Below are 23,125 nucleotides of genomic sequence, written 5' to 3' on the forward strand. Positions count from 1 at the left end.
AAAGCTCCTTGAAAACTGAGCTTGAGAAGGAAGTCCTAAATTGGAAAGCCAGCAAGCTCACTACTAGGGAGTGTGTAGGATGCATCCGTTTTCCCATCTACTAAGTTTTTAGAGCCTGCTCTCACTCCTTTTTCCGTAGCATTTCTGTTGAAGTTGGGACAGGATATACAACAAGCAGTTCAGGGTGGGAAGACAGCTTAGTTTGTTGCAGAAAGGAAACACCCCAGACACAGGACAACATTAATTTTAGGCCCAAGACAGCTTAGGAATTTTATGAATACAGCTAAAACCATTAAATTTCTAAGTACCAAAGATAAACACAAGGGTCAAAAAGAAACTTCCATAGACTGAGAGGGGAAGTACCAGCATTTCAATTTGCATCCTAATATCTATCTGTCTGTCTGCAGCATTTACAAAATGCTTCTTGCCTGCAGGCTAGCTAACAACAGATATAAAATAAATGGCACACATTTGGCTTAGCTCAGTGAAGCACAGTGTTCTGTGTGTTACCCATGAAATACTCTAAATGCTTGCATTTTGTGCTCATGTTTGCAGCATAAACATAATGGCGCCTACTCACCAGGAACACAACATTTGTCTGCTGGTAAAGTGCTCTTGCCACACTGATACGTTGGCGCTGCCCTCCAGACAGATTAATACCCTGGAGATAAGCAGGAGAAAAACAGTCAGACAGTTATAAAAACACCAATTGAATATTCATATTTTGATTCGATTATCCACAGAACACTTTCTGGACAAAGAAACCCAGAGAAATTTTTCAAAAGCGTGGGCCTGCAATTCAGCTGGGACACAGTCCACAAATTGTTGGAAAAGCCAGAGCACTCTGTCCAGAGCTGTACTCCATACATACCAGAGGGATGGGAAATGTTTAATAGTTTGTGCTGACATAATGGTGTAGGTGGCGCAGATATTCTGCAGGCAGTCTAAACTAGACTTCTACTCAAAAGTTAGCCTTATGAGTCTGGCTGTGTCCTGGTTTTTTATTTATTTTTATTTTTATAATTGTACGCTGTCATACTGTATCAGCTTCATTATATACTGTAATCAGTAATTGCTAGCTGGGAGCTCAGGCCATGCTGAGGTGAACATTACCTGATTGCTACTGTACTCATTTTCGGCCCTTAGTCCCCTGCTATCACCCTGCTCTAAGTTACTTATCCTTCCTGTGATCCACCTGCAGTTTCACAAACACCTTAAGCTCTCCTAAGCCAGTACAGCTGCCAAAAAACACTACCCCACCTTCTCCCTCCGCTCTGCTTCCCTCCTGCTGTCAAAACCCATTTGTTTGGCTACACAATGAATTGGGTTAGGAACTAATCCATTTAAAATTAATATGATAGCCAGTATGGAGATTAGGCATGGAAATGTATCCTTAAAGGTATCTGGGGGGGGGGGGTGGGGGGGTGGGTGTTGTGGTTTTTTAGGTTTTGTTTTTGTTTTTGGTTGGTTTGTTTGTGACACTGCCAGTATATGCCAGTGTAAATTGTTTACAAATTTGTGACTTCTGTTTAGCTTTCTTGTCACTCCCTAATCTTCCCTGATGTGATAAAGCTTAGTTTGCTGTTTATTAAACACCTGCTCTTTTTTAAATGAAGGGGCTCTAAAAATCTATGAATTATTTATTTTTATGTTACTCCTAAAGAAACCAAAAAATGCACTGTGAAATCAGGATATCTGAGATAGCAGCCACAGAATTAGTCAAACATTCTGATAGCAGCACATTTAAATTATTGCATCTTACATAAATGACAGTGTTTCCATGTTTACTGAGCAACGAGCTTTCAGACTAATGACACAAATGTACACTCAACTGAAAGATTACCTTTGTTGCCAAATAACCGGTAAGATTTTAAGAACACACAAAAAAACCCCCACCTCTCTCTATATATAAAACAAAAATAGAAGGCTGTAGCTGTTTACTGACCCTCTCTCCAATCTGGGTTTGGTCTCCATGAGGGAGAATGTCAATATCAGGCTGGAGGGAACAAGCATCAATTACTGCTTTGTACCTGCGGAAACAAAAAAGGTAATGCAAAATCCACACAGATACTGCTAAAGAAGCACATTTCCTACCTGCAGAGGAACAAAAATTAACCAGCTGGAAAAATCACACAGTGGAAAACATATTTGTTAGCCACTAATTGTTCTAATGGGATCTCTTTCAGTCACAGGCAAGTAAATATTTCAGTGAAGAAAAAGTATCTTAGGTCAGCTTCCCAATTAAAAACACTTAATAGTTAAAACCAGGCAAAACAAGCACAACTTCTTCCATGGCATATTGCTATTGTTTAGCATTTAACTTTTTTCATGCCCAGGGCCTTTGTTTCTTGTTTCAATGTCCAAGGATGACAGAAAAATATGTGTGTAGGATGTGAATACACAGCCAACCACTTCTTTTAAGGGCAGGGGGACTGAATACCAGCAATTAACTTTTAAGTATTTTAGAATGTTTGGTGGTCATTTATACTGAATAAGAAGGCAGCCCATTAATCCCTCACAATGTACCAAACACCGAAATTGTAAAAAGCAGCATTCCCACTCCCCAAATGGCCAATGTCCTAAGACACTTAAACTAGTCAATTAGATATAAGAAGAGAATACTGCATGCTGCACAAGCGCGGTCCTGGGAAATGAAAACACTTCTACACTTAAGTTCAAGTGAGACTGCACTCTGTCTCTTGCATCCTTCAGGAAAACCATGGTCAAAGGGGCACCGCACGGAACTCACAGTCTTTTGTCATGTTCAGGCAGGTGCAGTACGTTTGTTACTAGGGGGAGATGGGGACCCACATGTGTGAGCTGAGGCCTACGCAACTCCATCATTCAGTGAAAAGGGGAGTAAAGCATGTAACAGTGCTGAAACCCGTTACCTCTGTTTGTTAAAAGGGCTTTCAAATGTGATATTCTCTTCCACTGTGGCATTGAGTAACCAAGGCTTCTGTGATGCATATGCTACGGATCCTCTTTTCCTGGGGGGGGGTGAAAAAAAAACAAACCAAACCCAGATTTCCCAGTTTACCAGTGCAGTAGGCATGTTTGAAAACCATGTTCTTGTAAAGGAAGAAACTGGTAATAAGTCTTCAAAAACGCTCTTTCATTTTTGTTCTTTAGGACAAACAATAGCTCTCCCATGAAGGAAATACATAAGATGTTAAATTTCGAACAAAATACTGAAATTGTTCACCTAACTGAATTTCATTTTGTTCCCTCTTTTTCTGCTGCGAGGTGGGTTTTGGAGAGGCTAGCTCAGTAAAGCTGCCTCTTGAGCAGTGCAGATGGCAGAAAGAAAATTACCAAAGACCAAACCTCAGCTCCGTTTAGACAGACTAATAAAAAAATTGTATAGCAGATCACTAGTTAGGCAACACATTTCAGGAGGGACGTTCTAAAAAGATATTTTTAAGGCGTTTAAAAAAAAAACCCCAAACCAAAAAAAACCCCTCCACACATGCACAAAGGCAATTCTCCCCCCCCATCCCCCATTTATTTTCCCCATTTTAAGAAGAGAACTGGAGTCATAAAGTGAATGTGTAGCCATGGGTAAAATCTTTCTGTGTCTATAAAGACAAGAAAAGAGAATACAGACAAAAAAATATTTGCTAAATTTCCTCCTGTGGAATCGCCCCCATAACATACCATCAGAAAGGTATGGTCAACAAGATCTCACCATGCATATTTTATTTCATAGGGATTATTTTTATTACTATTTAATAATAAAAGTATCTGCCTGCTAATGAAGTAGTAGTGCTTTTGTGGCTGTTGTGCACTAAGGACCTCAGCAAGGCAGAGCTGGGAGAAAGGCAACATTTTCTATCAGAGCAACTGATACTGTTGGAAAACTCATTGGCATATCACTGTTCCTCCAGAAAAGGGCCAAAAGAGGTATCATACGCCTAAAAGCATATCTGTTTTCTTTCCCCCGTATCAGCTAATCCAATAAAAAGATAGGACCTCTCACCCAAACGTAGCCTTTGTCTGCTAGACAGCCATTACAGCAGCCTCTTTCTAGTTGGACCTGAATGCAATTCAAACCATGAGCTGCCAAAATACACCAGGCACTTTATCTTTTTTTTAATCAGGAGTTAAGGTCACTTGACCTGCTCATTTTTTCAGGCTTTCACCAAGCTCACTTAGAAGTCATTATAGGATCCAATTTTCTTTGGTGACCTGAAAGAACACACAGTTATGCTACCCTGCTAACATGCTTCCAAGTTCAAATGTCTGATGCCTCATTAGAATTTAATTGTGTTTTATGAATTTTCTTTATTGGAAAATAAAACAGAAACAAAGAAAAAAAAAGACAGAAAAAATCCCCCAGGCAGCCCAGCCCACAGTCCCAAAATCTAATTCAAAGAGCATTCAGTTTTGCCTCAAGAGGGAAGCATTTTTCAATTAGTATGAAATTCTCATCCCAATGATTGAGAAAAAAATTGCTCTGAGCATTCCAAGATGAACATGTATTCCCTTCCCCTCCTTTTCATTGCTTGAAACTGTGCCTTTGCTGCTCTTAATTCTCAATGTAATTGAAAAGTTACTTCTAATTCATTTTTTGAAAAATAGTAGCAAAGTTTTGAGGAAAATGCTTTTACAGCTTTTGTAAAAAAGTGTTCTTTTGTTCAGTGAAGATATGGGACTGCCAGTACGATGCCTTCCATACTGAGAACCAGTACGATGCCTGGGAACACCATTCACGTTTGGCTTACTTTCTGCTTTTAGGCCATCAGTGAAAATTACTTACTGCAAGGAATTTGGAAACAAGCAATGAGCTTGCCAAAATTCATTACGGATTTAGAATTTAGTTAGCCCCTCTTAAATTAAATTGCAAATTGACACTAGGATGACATATAGATCATATTTTGACATAAGAAAAAGCTTGCAAGTGCTTGATTGTATCAGAAATCTGTGGCATGTCTACAGTGCTTCTTACAGTAAAAAGGCAGTCAAACAAAACTTTTCCTGAAAATGTGAGAAACATGTGGCAAAAAATCCAGAGAACAAAATATTCTGAAACAGAGCGTACACCACTTTCTCTGAAAGCCTTGAACCAACCTAAGGTTTCACACTTAAAAGACTGAATGCAAATAAATGGCTTAGCAGACAAAGACTTACAAGGAATTTATTCTGCAGGTGGAAGTAATTGCCTCCTACCCCCAGACTGCACAAACAAAAATGTATTTTCATCGGTGGATTGTAATTTTTCCCCCTGACAACAGAACATAGACTGATCATAGCCTCTTAATTATCACAAAGAGGCAGACAGCAAAATCCAACCTTAGAATATATAGAGAAAACCTTCCCTGAGCTCCCTGGAGACTATGCTCTTTGGCTAATATAGGATCAAGCCTGTTGATTAATTTAGAATCAGAAACAACATTGTCAAGATTGTTTGTTTAAAGTTATTAATCTAACTCTATCTTCACATTTCATTTTGTTAAGTCCAGTAGGCTCAATATGCATTCAAGATCACTGAAAATAAGACTAGTTAAGGGACATTCATAATATGAATCTCAGTGCCTTAACAAACCTACCAAGTCTGAAATGTTGGTGATTTTTAAAAGAAAATAGATGCACTTAAAATGCAATGGAGTTATGATTATAACGGTAAAGGAAATAATACATTGCAAAGCCCTTCCTGTGTGTTTTGGATTGCTGACTACACTTTTATCTTGATCATTTTGCACAATTCATGAATTTCTAATATCAGTCAACAACTCAAAATCAAATGTTCTCCAGATATGAGAGAAATGTGTACTGTCCTATCCTATATTATTACTGCATGAACAAAAAATATGCTTCCATTATTTTCAGCCTGATGGTAGGTAATAGAACATTCTGATATTGCCAGTCCTGAGTATTCAGGAGCATACTTTTTTGTCATTATTAAACTGCAAGGGTCACTTGCTTGTTTTCACTTCTAAATCTTGCAGTAGCTGCATACAGAGACAACCTATTTGCCTTCTAAGGAGGAACAACCCATTAAGTGCAGACAACTCTGGAGAATGTTCAGATAGTCACAGAACGGCTGAGGTTGGAAGGGACGTCTGGAGGTTCCCATTAGTTTTTAAAGTGTTGTACCTGAATTCCGTGTCAACAGGAGGTTCTTTCTCTGGGCTGCAGAAAACAAACATAAGGGTGTTTTTGTTTGGGTTTTTTTTTTTATTTTAGACAATGCAAATAATACGTTAAAGTACTATCACTATGCTATGATTAAAAATGCAACAAAACGACTGCGTAACAGAAATAAAACTCTCTTAAGTATGCCAAAATTCTGTACTACGTGATATTGACCTAAAAGGTATGGTTAAAGTTTCATTTTTGAGAAGTGCTAAACAACCTTGTAGAAAGTGTTCGACACCTATGCTCAAGATCTCACAAGACTTTGGCTGAAAACACTCTCTGTTCTGAGAACACCAAAAACGTTCTACGGGATGCTAGCGCAACAAACCCACCAGACGTATTCCTACAGCACTTACCCAACATAACTGGGATTCCCAGAACCTATGATAATGTAGGTAATTGTTTCATACAGTCTAATATTCTTTCCTACTTTTTAATATGCTTGCCATACTGTTGTGCGTATTATCTCACTGTGTGCTGTCCATCCCCATAACTGTTTCAAACATGTGAATGCCTAATTCTGATCATATTTCTCTTGTATCTTAATGGGTTCAAATGGGTTCATTTTAACTTGGCCCACAAATTGCAGTCTCTCTCTACAGAAAGAACTGTGAGATTTCCAAGTATCCTCTACCATGAGGCTTAGTCATTAGATACATGAAACTCGCTCTTATAGTACACGCAGGTGGGAGCGTAAGTTTTGCAGGACTGAGTCTGACAACCAGGGAACAAGTCTGAGAAATAACGTAAATGGGAGAGAAGAGGCCAATAAATCTAAAGAAAAGGCAGTAGAATAGTTGGTGTGTAACAGAACCAAGAAAATATTCTGGTCAGTAGAAGACACACCGTTTAGCATAAGTCAAGAAAAGGGAAATCATATGACATTTTTCCTCTGCCGATTTCAGTAACAAAGTTCTCACTGACTTCAGCAGGGATAGGATTGTCACATTTACAAGGTTTACCATTCTGGAGGTTTGTGCTCCACACTAAAATGACGACCATGTCAGAAAGCTTTACTCTCAGTTAATTTGGTAGACATTCCCAAAATCCAAGCTGAGCTATGTTAATCAGGTAAAAATAATCTCCATGCAAGGATCCCTTGCCAACAGATGGACTAATCTGCTACTCCCCACACTTCTCAGTTTGTGTGTGCCTGAGGAATGTGAGGTGAGAAAATAAACTTATGACAGCATGTAAAAAATTAAAAGAAGGGTAACGGGGACAATTTGCTTTAATAAATGAAACCTTTAATGCAATACTTGATACTAATTTTTAAAGCGTAGCATTAGGGAATAATCTGGTTCAGACTTTAAGAGAAGGATTTTCAAAGACATACAAGGAAAGTTAGGATATGATTTTCAAAATTGCCAAACAGCAATGCTTTCATAAAGGAAATCCAGCTCTTATTTTTGTAAGTCACATAGGTGGTTTCAAAAATTGTATCCTAAGCAAATTAATGCAGTGAAAGGTTCACTGATTTTCAGAATTCTGACTCTGAAAATTTTAAGCATAGATTTTAGAAACCTTTGGTTCCTTCTATTGCAATTGATTTAGCAGGAAGACCAGTAATCACATACAATACCATACCTGGCATCTTCCCCCGTCTCACTGTCAGAAGTACAGCTGCATCACAAATAGAAAGCAAAGATTGTTTACTTAAGTAAGCACAGGCAATCTGCCCCAGAAAGAAAAACTATTAAATTCCACTTAGTGCACAGACTGCAAACAGTATTTACCACAGAGCTGCAGCACAGCATCTGTTCATTCTACACAAACTGACTTGATCTTAGCAGTCAAAAAAATTTTGTGACAGCTTTTTTTCCTTATAAACATTTAATTTGACTCAACAAGTAAAATCACCTCCACTCTGTCCTGGAGGGGCTAACAGAACTGAGAAGTCCTAGTGTGACAAGAACGCAGTTCCATTAAAAAAAAAAAAGGACATTTTCAGGGAAAACAAACTGATAGTTTGTGATACTGTATTTTTCCATGGCAGTAACTGCACCTTTGCAGCACACAATGGGTTAGTTTGGACCCCAAATCCCACCTTCAGTTGACTTGCAACATGCTGCATTCTGTATCAGCCCTATCCTTGGGGGGATGTGCCTGTATAAGTAAGTGTGGGCAGGTCTGAGGGATGGACAGGTTTTGTTTCTGCTGTTTTTCAACGTGTATCAAGATGTTCACAGACAGAATTGTTTTGACAGGATGACTGGCCATACTTATTACTGATGCTAAATTCAGTTCCATTGAAAAGAATGAAAAAAAACCTGTGTGTCAAGTGGTATAAACAAAATCAAGGAGGAACAAAGTTTTTCATGCTTTAAAGAGAATAGTCTCATTAACTTTATGCTAACACCATTTGCTTATAAATATCCAGGAAAGAAAACTATACCTGCAGTTTAAAAGGTTGGTTTGAGACACTTCCAAAAAGTTTATGCATAGTAAGCAATGACCATATCTAAATTCAATTTACTGTAGAATTTGAGAAAGCCGGCCAGCCACTAGTATCTTTATTCCAGATTCAGTGTACTGAACAAAGCTTTTCCACAGTTACCTCACTGGTCATTAATGACTGTGAACTCAGTGGCACCTCCTCTAAAACCCCATGAACCTGTCGCGTATCATTAAGTAGCAACACATTCTTTCCAGAAACTATCAAGGGGCTGAAATAGGGAATATCTTTTCCAGCCCTTCCATGCACAACACAAGGACCCTGAAGAACAAACGTCGGTTCCCGCTTCACGGACCACCCCAAAGAAGGCCTGGCATCCGTTCTACCGGGGAACACCCTGATAACTTGCAACATGTAGTGTCTGTGCATGACAGCAGCTCCCTCTCCACTGTGTTCTTTTCCCACACCAGCCTGTGAGACAAGCAGAAAACTGTGCAGCTCTCATAATCCATCAATGTAGCTCCAGAAGCAAAGATCGGCCAGGGTCCCTCGTGGCTAGCATAATTTACCAGCGCTTATGGCAGGTGTGCAACTTTGCTCCAATTTCTGCTCCGAAACCAGGGCAGAGTGCCATGCTCACAGGGCACGAATGATTCTCAGAGATTCTCAGAGAGCAACACGAGGTGCAGCAGCACACAGCAATGTTCCGACTTCCTCTGTTTACCATATTCTTTTGCTATACAACCACAGGTGCCACAATTTTTGTATGCAAGTATTGGTAGATCAATTCCCCAATCTATGTTTGTGTTCTGTAGCTGGAAAAAATTAATTCTCCATTTGGAGTTTTAGCTCAGCCTTTTCAACCCACTTTTTCCCACTTCGACTTTGTTTTACCCCTCCTTTCCCCCTTTTCCTGCATACTCCTGGCAATTAAGGCTGCATTTATCTCCTACTGGTGCTGAAATGTCTAAGTAATGTATGTGCAATAATGAGGTCCAGATCTAATTTTTCAAGGTATATGGATGTCTAAAGATGCAAATATGTGCCTACTGAGTTTTTCAAGCTTTCAGATGTCTATTTCCAATTTAAACAAAATAAAATTAAGTACCTGGATGTTTCTGAAATCTCCAGTAAACACATATTTATAAAAATCAATGTACTTTTTAGGCATCAAAATAACTTTAAAAATATTGTCATTTGATGAAAACAGTCAACTCCACATTAAGTAGAAGAATATCTACTGTTAACAACCTTAACAAATTAGCACTTCCTTTATATTATAAGGACTCTGGATTCACATGGGAGTACATATGTCCTGTTTAGAAACAAATGACATAATTTTGTTTGAGCAAACTATTTCTCATTTAGGTCAATTTTCTGGTATTGTTCACTCCAAAAAGACTTACAATATAAACTGCTTCCTGGACTTGAACTGGGACTATTTAAAGTGAGATACTGCCCAGAAGAAATCAGCATGGCATATACTATAATTATTTACTTGATAACTAGTCAAATCAGTACTATCTGCCATCTGTTCAGAATGTAAATAATGATTTCTCTATTTTTGTTAACCTCTAACCATATTATAAAATATTTATGCTGAGATGCTCTCAGCCAGCTTTGGACAAGGGGCAGTAATCTGAGCTGGATCTTCCAGGCACACACTATAATACAAACAACAAAATAAAATCACAAATGAGCCAGTGCTCAGTTCTGATTAGCTGATTCCTAGCCCAGAAATAAATCAGATTTCTTTTTAAGGTTCTGAAACAAATAATTTTTATAGGAAGCAAATAAAGATGATATGCAGTTAATCCTGTTTTATCAATAGAGCATGGAGGCACAGAGGAGGGAAATGACTTGTGCATGGTTATCCATTAGACCAAGGGAAGGGCCAGGAATAGAATCCAGATTTCCTGAGCACCGAGTGACATGTCAGCAGGATGCATCCTTCGTCTTCATAGCTGTGACCTTGGAGGAAGGGAAGGGGAAGGAAATTTGGAATAATTCAGGACTACTCTGTAATGTGACTGACTGAAGCCAAGCATTCATCTCATCCCAAACAAAGAGCTGTAACAAGGATCTTACTGATTTTGGTGGCACATTTTATTGCCTGAGCTAAGGCTACGAGCTCTGGTGATTACTTGATAAGGCTACTCTCCTTGAACCCAGGATAATGTTGCATGTACCTAGTCAGGCATTAGTATTTTCTTATCAAATTAAGGAAGCTTTCATCTGATAGCTTTACAACACAGGTGTGCAGCCTACACTGACTGCATCCATCATTCTGAACAGACCAGTGCACATGGTAGCAGCTCTGAAAGATGAGACAGAACATATATCTGTCCCAGTGCAGCCAGCACTTACAGTGCTAAGATTGTATAAAGGGGCTTGTGGCAGGAACACATCTGACAGATAGCAAAGCAAATGTGATAACGACCGAGTTTTACCTTGTGATACTTTGGCACATATAGAAGACATGAAAAACAGCTCTGACCTTTACACTGTTGTGAAGTACATACTTCTAAACAAGTGCTATTTAAAAACACAGTCTGATCAGAACCATCATGTCATCTGTTTTAGTTTAGCATCAGACATTCAAATTACACTTCTTAATCATGTTATGTCATCTGTAAAAAATTACAGCCTTGCTGAAATGAAATTAGTTCACCTAATAAGGCTGCAGGGATTCCGTATGGTTTCTCACCATATTCTGATTTTCTGCTTAGGGAAGTATGTTTTAACGGATAGATCACCACGTTCTGGAACTTTGGTTTCTGTTCTTGTGTCCCTCACCAGCTGAAAGGGTCACCTTCCCATGTTTCATTTTCCCCACCTATAAAATAGGGAACCTTCCTTCCTTGTACTATTACTATTAAAGCATGTGGAATTCTGAGTAGTGACTGGCTTACGCGTGAAGGCTGGATATAAATAATACCTCTCTACAAACACTCAAGAAATTTGTGAGAATTGTTTCACCAAATCAGTGCAGAATCCACTGGGTAACAATGTCAATCAGAGTGTGTGGATTTGACTTACAGTTGCACTGTTGTTCCTTCATTCCCAATTAGCTGGAAATAAAATTAATTTTTTTCTCTAGGTTCTGCTACAATTTGTCAAGCTTTACCTACAAATAATTGTATCCCAAAAGGCAAAGATTGCCTATATGGCTAGGAAGACCAGTACTGTAAAATAAACAAGCTAAAAATGTTCACACACGTTGATCAGACAGTGTACTAGAGATGGCAGTAATTTACTGGAAACCACATACAGGAGTTGCAATATATTATACCACCTTGCCATTTAGTTTGAGGGCCAAGACACCAAGCCCTAACAATACAGCTGTTGGAATTCAGTAGCGGGTTTTTTTCCTCCCTTCATGGCCAGTACAAAAGTCAGACACAAGTATAATCTATAACTGGCTGTCAGAGCACAGCTGCTGGGTCCCCTTGGGGAAGTAGGGAAGGACATAACTACCTCCCTCTTGTCAAATCAGGCAGGATGCACTGGGGGAGTACCCTGAGGTCGCTGCCACTTATAAAAAACTCTTCAATTTCTCAGGCACTAGACCAGTGCTGGGATGGAGCACACATCTAAAAGCACAGCCAGGGACCACTCCTGGTGAGCCAGTACCTCTTTATAGTTCCATTCAAAGACACGAGCTCAGGCCTGAAAACGCAAATGCCATTCTGTAGCAGCACAACACTTCAAGCTAATTAATTCTGATTCCAAATTAGTTACGATTTCAGTCAGGTTGTGTTGCTGGAGTGCAGAATGCCCAAGGATGGTTATCTATTCCTATTAATGGAATAGATAGGGCGTTTGACCCCATCTGGGGGTTCTTTCTGATGTGCTCCCCTACCACTTAGGGCGAAGTTTTTCTCTTGACTGTACACCTACAAAATCCCTGACTCCACAAACAGGTTCCTGGGATAGATTTGGGCTTTTTTCTGCATTATTACTCAACTCAAGCTTGAATTTTTAAATAGTACTACCTGCTCCAGAATATGTTCCCAGATATCTTCTGCATCTCACCAAGTATGGCTAGCAAGAGAGATGACTTACCGCACCCAACCTGTCCTACAATCATTGTTAGCTGACCTGTGAGAAAGGAAGGCACGTATAAGCTTCTGATTTACAAAATGCTCATGGAAAAACATCTTATTCTGTATATCTGATGTCATTTTGTACCTTGGGGGATTCGGATATCAATGTTGGACAATGCTGGAGGACCTTCAGGTGTCCAAGTGAAAAATCCATTTGTGATCTATGCCAAGATGGAGAGAAATAAGAAACAGAAAACCAGCTTTAGAGCTGACTTCTTTTTTCAACATCAGAGACACTTCTGTTTTCATTACACTGCGCACAGGAGCAGAGTTAGCCTTTGCTCAATGCAGCAAACAGATTTTCAAGTGACAAATTTTGTAAAGGCCTGTATTCTGATGGACAAGAATCTCTGAACTCAAACAAGCACAAGAATTAGAAAATTATGGAAAATTCCTGATGAAAAATAAGTTGCTGTTTAGGGTTTCTTTTGTTATGTTATTTGTAAGGTGGGTGCATGAAATAAGTGAAATGATTACATCACAAATAAATTATATACAGGGTCATGGTTTGCTCTCTGCAGAGCACTAAAAGTCACTCTAGACACACTGCAGCATATACAGCAATTACACGGTCTAAATTCCAAACAGATCTGCAGAACTTTCCACAGAAATCAGATGTTGCTGCCTATTACAGTATTTTCCTTTGTATTTCTGATACGATTCTCAGATAACCTAGGCTTTGCTAGATACAAAAATCTTTTCACTGAAAAATACTAAAAACAAGAAACAAAGCCTTTTCAGGACTTTAAACGGAGGAGATTTCCATGGATACTGTGAAAAATAGGAAACAGGAGACAATTTTAAAAGGCCTGTATTTATACAGGACCCTCTTCCATCACTTTTTCAGAGCCACTGAAGCCTTCAAAGCCTTTCAGCAATGCAAGGTACAATATTTTTTGATCCGAGTGAAATGGGACACATTTATCCTACCCTGGAGAAAGAATTGATACTCTTATCTTGGGAAACAACCTGAAAAAATGAGCAAAAGAAAGTGCAGTGTTCCTCCCTCTAGATTACTGAAGGCAGCCAGAGGATCCTCTCTTGAAAAATGCCCCTTCATTCATGGGCGATGAGCTGCAGACTGACCATGCGAAGTTCCCTGAGCCAGGTGCCATCGGTGACAACAATGTCAGCAGATGGAGCCAAAGATTACCCCCGGTCCTGGCTTTCTATTCAAGACCTCATAAATACTGCCCTTACAGAGGCTACTGCTCTGGCCTCTCCTTTGTGACAAACTCCTTTGTTGTCACTCCAGGCTGTCTTTTGATCCAACATCCCACCCCAAACCCTCTCTCCAATATTCCTCTTATTTCCCTGGAAGTCTATTCAAGAAGGATCCTGAACCAAAGCAGCATGTCAGATGACAGCCTCTAAAAAAAACCTGAAAGCACTACCAGTTTGTCCTACTTAGTCCCATAAAACTGAATTATTCATTCTCTTGTGCTACAAATGCAAATGCAATAGCAGACTTCCTAAATAAACAGCATCATCACTATAACAACCATCAGGATTTTTATTACTTCTGGCCATTTCTATAGCAAATCAAGAGCATCAGTCTTCAAAGTGGCATGGGCAGTTTTAATGTTTTCTTCAAAGAAGTTAGGTCTTTGGGGGTTAGTTTTTAACTTCACCTTGAAAGGCTACTAGGAATTCCAAAAGAGGAAGGGAAGACACATGACAAGATTATTTTAGGAGAGTCTAAAACAAATTCTTTTAAATTTTCTTCATATCATTTTTCTATACAGGCACTGGAAATGGAAAGAAGAGTCTGGCATACATAAAAGGTTGTACCAGATGACCTTTTGAGGTTCCTTCCAACCTGGGCTGTTCTACTTTCTAAGTTGGGAAGTTTTTATCATGAGAACAGGGGTAATGACTTAAACACTTCAAACAGAAAATTGCTGAGTGAAATCTAGAGGGATATACACAGGCTAATCACAGCATAGAGGTCAGTAGTCAACTCTTAAAATGGAAGACATAGAAAAGAAAGGTGGAGGTTAATCTCTGACATGAGCACAAGTGTCTGACAGTTCACATCAAATGCTGGTTCTTGAATTTGAAACTGCCATCGGAATACAAAAGTGACTATTGGTGACCTGTAGTAATAGTGTTATTAGAGTGACCTTCATATCACCTTTACACAAAAATCATCTGCTTCTGTGATGTTGATGGGTCTTCTCATGTGAGAGCTGTAATTGTTCCAGTCGTCCCTGGCAGGCCTCTTGCGGTTAATAACTTTGAGTGGCTGTGCAAAATCAGAAAGACAGAAATAAGCAGTAATTGGTGGCAGTACCAGCAAAATGTCCTAAACACAAGCAACCATGTTATGACCTGTACAGTTCAGGTTATTAAAAAGAGTTTTTGCAATTGCAAGAAATAATCAGTAGGAAATGGAAAAGTAAAAAATTTATCCTGGGTATGTCCTGGTTTCGGTTGGGATAGAGTTAATTTTCTTCCTAGCAGCTGGCATAGTGCTGTGTTTTGGATTTAGCATGAGAATAATGTTGATAACATACTGATGTTTTAGTTGTTGCTAACTACTGCTTATGCTAGTCAAGGACTTTTCAGCTTCCCATGCTCTGCCAGGTACACAAGAAACCGGGAGGGGGCACAGCCAGAATAGTTGATCCAAACTGACCAAAGGGCTATTCCATACCGTATGACGTCATGCTCTGTATATAAACTGCAGGGGGGGGGGGTTTGGCCGGGGAGCAGCGATCGCTGCTCGGGAACTGTCTGGGTATCAGTCGGTGGGTGGTAAGCAATTGCATCATGCATCACTTGCTTTGTATATTATTGTTACTGTTATTATTATATTGTTATTATTACTACTACTATTGTACTTTATTTTATTTCAATTGTTAAACTGTTCTTATCTCAACCCAGGAGTGTTTCTCACTCATACTCCTCCGATTCTCTCCCCCATCCCACTGGGGCAGGGGGAGTGAGCATGCGGCTGCGTGGTGCTTAGTTGCTGGCTGGCGTTAAACCACAACAGGGTACAAATTACTCCAGCCACTTCACCTGCAATTAAACAGCATTACTCACCACTGCCTGGTATTTGCTGTGATTATCTGCACTTCCTAGCTCTGAAGATTTATCATGCTCTTCTCCAATTTCTTCACTTGACAGGAATTCACTCAGTTTCTGCACACTGAAAGGGAAAAAACAGAATCACACCTCAACCTGGAATGCAAAACTTTTGTTCACTGCCACGTTTATTATAGAGCATCCCTTTTAGTATTTCAACCACTGTCTGCTGCATAGTTTGTTTGTTTTCATTTTGTTACAGGCATATGAAAATATGCAATGAGAAGTTACTGCAAGGAAGCTGACAAAACCCACCCTGTTGTCTGTTAACAGCTACGACATTTTAATGGTTTGTGCAGATGCTTCTCAAGTCTTGTATTTTCTGATACCACCAGGGAGATTACACAAAAGATTTTTTCAGGCACTTGGTGGGATGCAGACCAGCTACAGCATTAGCTTGTTTTGAAGCCACATGCTGAAGTAGAATTAATGTCATTTATATTACTGAAGTGTTGCACTGTCAGTTCCACTGAAGAGTCTTATGAACACTAGCAGTCTGATGAAATCCGTACACCGTGAGCTAAATTCAACCAGCTATGATGAAATACAAAGTGTATGAGGTAACATGATAAAGCAATATACCTTAACAGAACAGTGTTCAATAGATGAGATATAAAAGGAATCCTGACAAGCAGCAACAAAGGAGAAGGCATAAAATCTTCCCAAGCTGCTTAAGATTTAATTAGCTAAGAGATAATGTGCCTTTATTATGACATTGAACAGATCATGACATCAATTTTGTCCCTGTACCTGACTTTGTAAAATGTATGTCTAATCTACTAACAGGGACAGCAAATGAAATTTGTAAAGGAAGTGGACCGAATCATGAACTCAACATCAAAGGAGCTCAATTAGCTGGAAATAAGTTAACTATCAGTCTCCAAAATGATAAAGTGCCAGAAGGCCTTAAGTTCCTAAACATAAATTTATGGACAAGGATTGAAAAAAATTATTTCAATATTTAGCCTTAGGCTAATTGGGAAGAAACAGGCAAATGATGCCACTGTAGCATAGTGATACGTGACTATCTGTTAGTATGCAAATCTTAAAAAATAAAAATAAACCCCCCAGCATTTATTTTGCATTCCACTGCCAGGGATTTCTTCTTCAAAAGGAGACTTAGTTTCCTCTAAGAACCTCATGAGATACCCCACTGGTGCTAAAAGAGTGCTTGGACCAAGGCAGCACAGGACTGCCTAAGGCAGACTCCCTAAGGCAGACTCCCTGTACAGTTAGTACTTGTCCTGCAAGTAGAGATTGAAGCCACCTGGGGCATCCCTAGGAGAGAACTGGTTCTACAGCTGTTCTGTCAACCTGCCCACTTGCTAATGGCAGCTGAGGACAGTAAGAGATGTACAGCGGGGTGAATTTAGCTAGAGCAGGTACTGCAATCTAAGCAACTGAAAAGGGGGAGAATAACTATTTGGGATGGGACAAGAGGAGTAGTAACTAATTCAAGCTCAATGTTGGACCAAAATTCCTTAATGGGAAGGTCTATTATCTCAAAGGAAGAAATTAAAAGCACCATCACTAGAGATAACTATATCTATTTGCACAAAGCTCTGGAAAACAGGGCTAGGAATGATCTTACCTTTTTTGTTCAGTGAATCAGATGTTTAAAAGACCATTTTAAATGTCTTTGAGTGGACCAAATGACGGGTTAGACACTGCCTATATGGAGTTGGTATGCAGCTGCACCTACATTCTCTATAGGAAAATTACACTGACATTTGAAGATATAAAGATCTGAAGATGTAAAGATATAAAGAGCTCTGAAGACATAAAGAGCAGATAGAGAAGGCCCCTGTGTATCTGCTCCAGGGTCTAGAGGGGAAGGAAGAGAAGACAGCAAACATATTCTTGGACCATGCATGCCCAAACAAGACTATGCCTCTATGAAGCCATTCAATAGTTTGATTTTTGCTCTTTGCCCTCTGGTTGTGTACCAAGGTGGCCAAGACTTCTCTCTGCAAGCCCTCTGCCCAATGCTCTGCTTGACTCTGGAATTGCTGCTCCTGTGGCAATTACTGAGGAAACACAGTATAGCTGTGAGAAAATCTTTTGTTAGAGGCAGCAACTTATATAGCAACTCATATTTCAGGATGCCACACCATTCTACACTCTTAAAGAATACAAAAAGTACGTGCTCTGCAGAGCTCTCGCTGACATTGCAGTTTCACTAGCATTCCAGTATCTCCATGGGGGAGCTTATTTTTAAGCCACAGAATAGACGCATTGATTAAAACATGGTTATTTGCACAGCTGACTCAAAAAGCAGTTTCATATTAAACCCAGTAAGATACATAATGCCACTCTAGACACTTGACCTTTGCTGATGGAAAATTGTACACTGTACCCTTTGTCCTTGAAGACCTCACATTTAAGAAATACATCAATTGGCTATTCAGTTTTAATTTTCACTGGCACACACGCTCTACACATTAAAAAAAAATAAATTTAAAGAAGTAACAGAATTTCTGACCTTCCTAAAGACTTTCAACAGTTTCCCCCCTCCAAAGCAAACACCCTAGCCCCATAACTTGGAAAGTTTGCAGGGGCGCTATGTGGAACAGAACCTTTAAATCCGTTTTACCATTGGAATCAATTACACAGTTGTTCTGATAGTGTCAATGACAATCCATGAGGATGCTTTACAATTGGGCACATATGTAATGATTAAAGATATTGACACGTTGATTTGTGGATATTATTGTCCTTAATAGCATCTGGCATCAGAGACAGTAGCCAATATTAACAGAGGAGGGGTTGTGAAGTGCCTGAGATGCAAAGCCAGTAACATCAGCTCAGTATCCTTTCTTTACATGCTGGTTCCACTGCTGGATCATCTTCTGCTTCACTTAGTTCCTTTCTGTCTCTACAAGAGAAGCTGTCTTGTACCCTTGCTAAAACCAGTTAGAATATCTCAGCCTAAAGAAAGCTGAAGTGCAACTTTATCAAGGTTTATTAGGTTACCTTTACCTGATCTTACTCATCAGCTACTTACTAGCAGGAAGGTGTAACAGCAGGACACAGTTATAGCAAGGAAACATTAGTTGTGCTCACTTGACACACACAGAGCTTTCTAATAACTTTCTGCTTTTTCACATTTACCAAACTCTTTCAGCAAGCATGCGTTTGCATGGGTTGAAAATATCTGGCACTTGCTTCCAAAGTATGGCACTGAAGGATGGGGTACTTGAAGACACATCTAGAGTAGCACCAGCAGCACTATGGAGCAATGCACTCTGGAACACTACCTGGGTTACTGTGATACAGCCAGCCAGGAAGGCAAGGATCACATCAACTTTGTTACAGAGTTTGAACCAGGGGATTCCTATCTGCACTACAAATGGCAGGGCAATAGCCTGCTAACAAGAAGATAACTACAGAATAACTCATGAAGAACTCCCAGCTAGCAACGATTAATACTTGGTTGATACTAATTGCTTTAGAATTGTTCCTGCAGCATTAACAGGCACACAATTCATTCACAAAGAAATCCTTAGACAAGGCAAAATAAATGCCCATTACCAGTGCCAGTGTGAGCCCCCAGATACTTTGCTGGCTGCAATCTTAGTATGACAATTTGCCATGACTCTAGGGACTACCACTGTGGCTGCAAAACATTTCATGCCAGCTGCTGATGCTCTCAGATCTCACACTTGTTAGGAGAGAGGACACAGCTGTGACTTTGCACTGTCAGGGAATTTTGAAACAGCAAGGGCAATCTCAGCCTCCTGCTGTAGTCTCCCTTCCATCTCTAAAGTGACACAAAGGCAATTAAGCAAGGGCTGACATCCAGTATCTGTCCCATAGTTTAGACAAGCTCTTAAGACAGCTATACTGGAGGTCACAAAGAGGTCCTAATAAAGTAAGAAACCCAAACTCTCTCTTCCTCCCCTATCAGACAGGTAGAGTTACACCGCATACGAAAAGCATCAAGAGGATTGTACACAAATCTGTTGATACTCAAAGTAAAACTCCCAATGAAACAGCAGTTCTACTGGTTGTTATTTCAGTTTTTGAACACTCGGACTAACACGTTCATAAAGTGAAAATTCATCAAGTCTGGAGTAGACATTTAGTCATTAACTTACTCTCACACTTAACGGTGATTTTTATGGTTTTTTTTGTCTAAGTCTAACTCTCCACCAACAGGCAACCTCTCAGGCAGAGGGGTGGAGGCTGAGCACAGCCAAGGTACACGCTTAAACACACGTGCTTCTGTGATTACCTTTTTCCCTCTACATGCTTGATGGAGGGAAATATTTGGGTGATTTACAAAACTACATCTTCAGTAAGTTTTTACTTCTTTTCTTGTTACCACATATATGTTGCATGCAGTACCAATAGAGCTCAACCCATTCCACACAATGAAGTACTAGCTGTGGACCACAAAATATTGGTTGTGACAATTGTATCAGCAAAGAACTTGGCCCACATACTACAACCAAGGGAACCATGCAAGATAAAAAGTTGGGAAGCAATTTATAACAACAGATGCATAATCACCACACTATTTCTAAACTTACAATTGGAAAATGAGCAATAGACACATCCTCGAAAGTTAGAGAGGTGTTCGCAAAGATATTAATTTTACAGTTCTCACCTTACTAATGCTTTGACAGTGGATCTAACCACGCTGGAGAGCAGGAACAACGGAGACACAAGAATATGAAACAGGGAGATAGAGGCAAATGCCACAGATGGGGAGAAGTCAGCCTTTCTTGTCAGATGAGCATGGACCACGAATGTCTACAAAGAGACAGACATCATCATCACCGTTTTGTCATAAAGAAACACAAAAAGACTTCATATTTCATAAGCATTTCATTTACAGAATCTTAATTTATACTATCTTAACAGTTTGGGGGAGTGTTGCATACTCTGGGCTGCTTCTGGTCACAGGCAACAAGTGGGCATTTTCCATTCTCTCCCAGAGGAGTTGCAACTGTGTAGCAGGTTTGCATCCTGTCCTCCTCCTCCCTCATTTCCACATCACTTGTACTTGAAAATGCAGTTGTAATTAACACTACTTAGAAAAGTCCATACTTACTATAAGTACAGCTGCAATTGGTATTGCTGCATTCATAAAGACTGTGAAGGAAAACATGTAGGAACATTTAGAAACAATTTCCATTCAGGCATGCTAAATGTTAAAATACTACTAGCACTGGTTTACAATGGTATTTTCTAAGCTTAAGATAGGAGAAATGCGCAGCTATCTACACACATCAGTACATTGTTTTAAAATGCCTAGAGTTTACTTCCCTTCACGGCATCAGAACAGACAGAACCCAGCAGCGCACCCTAGAAAAAGATGACTAATCTGCTTTTGAGCTGCGATCAGCTCACACGCAGTTCAGCCAAGGGCCGCTGCAGGTCTCCGTCTCACGACAGGCAGAAAGGCCGAGCTGGCACAAGGTCTGGCGGGCAACTTGAGTACCTGACAGCGAGAGGAAAGGAGACCCAGCAGAGGCTGCACAGGTCACAGCGCTGGGACTGCCCCGCAGGCTGGCTGCACGCCTGGCTCTGCCCCATCCCGCAGCCCAGCGGCACCACCTCCGTGGAGAGCCACTGGCACGTACATCAAGTTGTCGCCTACTTCTGGGCCACCACTTCTGAGGTGCGGGGCTTTGTGGCCCCCTCAGGTTTCGGGATGCAGGTTCAAATGGTAAGGAAAGATTGGGAACCCTGCACTGTAACGTTGACTTAGTTTATTCTTATGGAGGATTTACTCATAATTACCCCTGCTTTGTCAGGCTTGGCTACTTTGTGAATGTCCTCGGGAGCTTGATACAGGTTCTAGTGGTACCTAAATGCAGTAGAGCTTTGATTTCAGCTGGGCCTTGAGTTTTTAAAATGCAAACAATGAACCAGCTTCCTCCCTGACCTCAGTGTCTGTCTTGGTGCCCCAGATTCCCTCACTATAGCAACTCATACATGCATTCAGAGGTTATTAAACAGATAGATGGGGAGAAGCAAGCAAATACCATTTCTGTACAGAGATCTCTCTTAGATTGCGCAGGAATATGGGTTAAGAATGCAATAACAACAAGTTATCTGTCTCGGAGCTTGAGTCAGAACCAGAGTTATGTTCTTACCCCACACGCCTGTCCCCTCTATTGCAACCTGAGAATACTGTTTAATCATCACCTTTACATTTTGACCTTCGCTCAACTTTATTTCATGAAGTAAACAATACACAGAAAGAATATAGAATCTATAGCTAAAATAGAATTCAAGATCAGCACATGTGTAATAGAAAAGAAAGAAGGTAGCCACTTCTTTTTTGTTTAAACTATGCCTGTCCTTTTTTCCTACCAGGTATAGCCAATGTTCAGACAGTAAAAGCACTCCCCAGTTACTTCACCTGAAGTGGAGCGTCATCATTTGACCCACAAATACTTCTGGCTGACTGTTTGACCATCCTTTTCTGGGCATAAACCCCCTGAAGAACTTAACATACTGTCAGATGTTCCTTTTTCCTACATTTAGATGACCTTTATTGAATCCTGTAACATACTTGTAAACTCTGTACTCAAGCTTAAATAAAATAGCTGTGTTATTTCACATAGCTCTAATTCCTTGACAGAGGGGAGTATTTGAAAATATAGGTATGTTTGTGTATGTAATTCCAAAATAAAAGCTTAGTCTTTGAAAGACTAACATGTATTAAAACCTAGAATTTCACAGTTTACTTCTCACCCGGGGGGGACGACACACACGTGACCCAACAACTTTTTCTGAGGCAAATGTTCTTTTCTGTGTTGAAATACAAACCAGCTTCAGTTCAGACTCATTTCTCCTAATGATTCTACTTCCTGCCCAGTTTTCACACTTTGTATAAACTTGAGGTAGTTATGGCATAGAAATTTTGAAAAAGGGAAACTTGCTGCCTGCAACTACGGACTTTTTAATTCTATTAAATCCTTGCATTCACAATTTGCCTTTGAGACTGCTGCAGTTTACTTTTATGAATCAATCTGATGAGGGAATCTAGCAAAGCTGATGAACTTCTCAGAGATGGAACCTGCTCTTCTGCTGTCTACAGTATGAGATCATACCTGGCAAATATGCAGCTGGATGGATTAAATATACCATAGGGTTGGCAAAGCCTGCTGCCATTAAGACAACTAGGGTCACTTGTTGGGTCCCAAGAAGTCAATCTGAATTTTGCTATTATGTGAGATCACAAGTACATCCAAGGACTTCACTTCAAACATCATCTTTCAAGCAAACAAATACGGGCTTACTGAATCACTGGAATTTGGGGGAGGGAGGGGAAGGGTGTTTATTATTTTTATTTTTTCAATTATGCAAGTGTCCAGAATAATAAACGGTTTTCTGGGATAATTTTATTTTGCAGCTAAGGCTTTTGGTCTAATTAGATTCA

At 39.9% G+C, this 23,125-nt stretch overlaps 1 protein-coding gene across 1 annotated transcript in view; it reads right to left on the bottom strand.

Annotated features, from left to right (window-relative positions):
- ABCC8 (ATP binding cassette subfamily C member 8) overlaps positions 1–23,125 on the bottom strand; it is an 83,564-nt gene that overhangs the window by 26,929 nt on the left and 33,510 nt on the right. Inside the window, exons 11-21 of the mRNA XM_075711762.1 lie at positions 20,786–20,826; positions 20,339–20,484; positions 15,688–15,793; positions 14,774–14,884; positions 12,725–12,800; positions 12,529–12,634; positions 7,726–7,761; positions 6,097–6,132; positions 2,892–2,990; positions 1,946–2,030; positions 581–661 (exon numbers count right to left, since the gene is read on the bottom strand). Coding sequence (XP_075567877.1) covers positions 581–661; positions 1,946–2,030; positions 2,892–2,990; positions 6,097–6,132; positions 7,726–7,761; positions 12,529–12,634; positions 12,725–12,800; positions 14,774–14,884; positions 15,688–15,793; positions 20,339–20,484; positions 20,786–20,826 — 923 coding nt within the window. The remainder of the gene's footprint in view (positions 1–580; positions 662–1,945; positions 2,031–2,891; positions 2,991–6,096; positions 6,133–7,725; positions 7,762–12,528; positions 12,635–12,724; positions 12,801–14,773; positions 14,885–15,687; positions 15,794–20,338; positions 20,485–20,785; positions 20,827–23,125) is intronic.

This window comes from Pelecanus crispus, chromosome 6, assembly GCF_030463565.1.
Source record: "Pelecanus crispus isolate bPelCri1 chromosome 6, bPelCri1.pri, whole genome shotgun sequence".
Classification (NCBI taxonomy): Eukaryota; Metazoa; Chordata; class Aves; order Pelecaniformes; family Pelecanidae; genus Pelecanus; species Pelecanus crispus.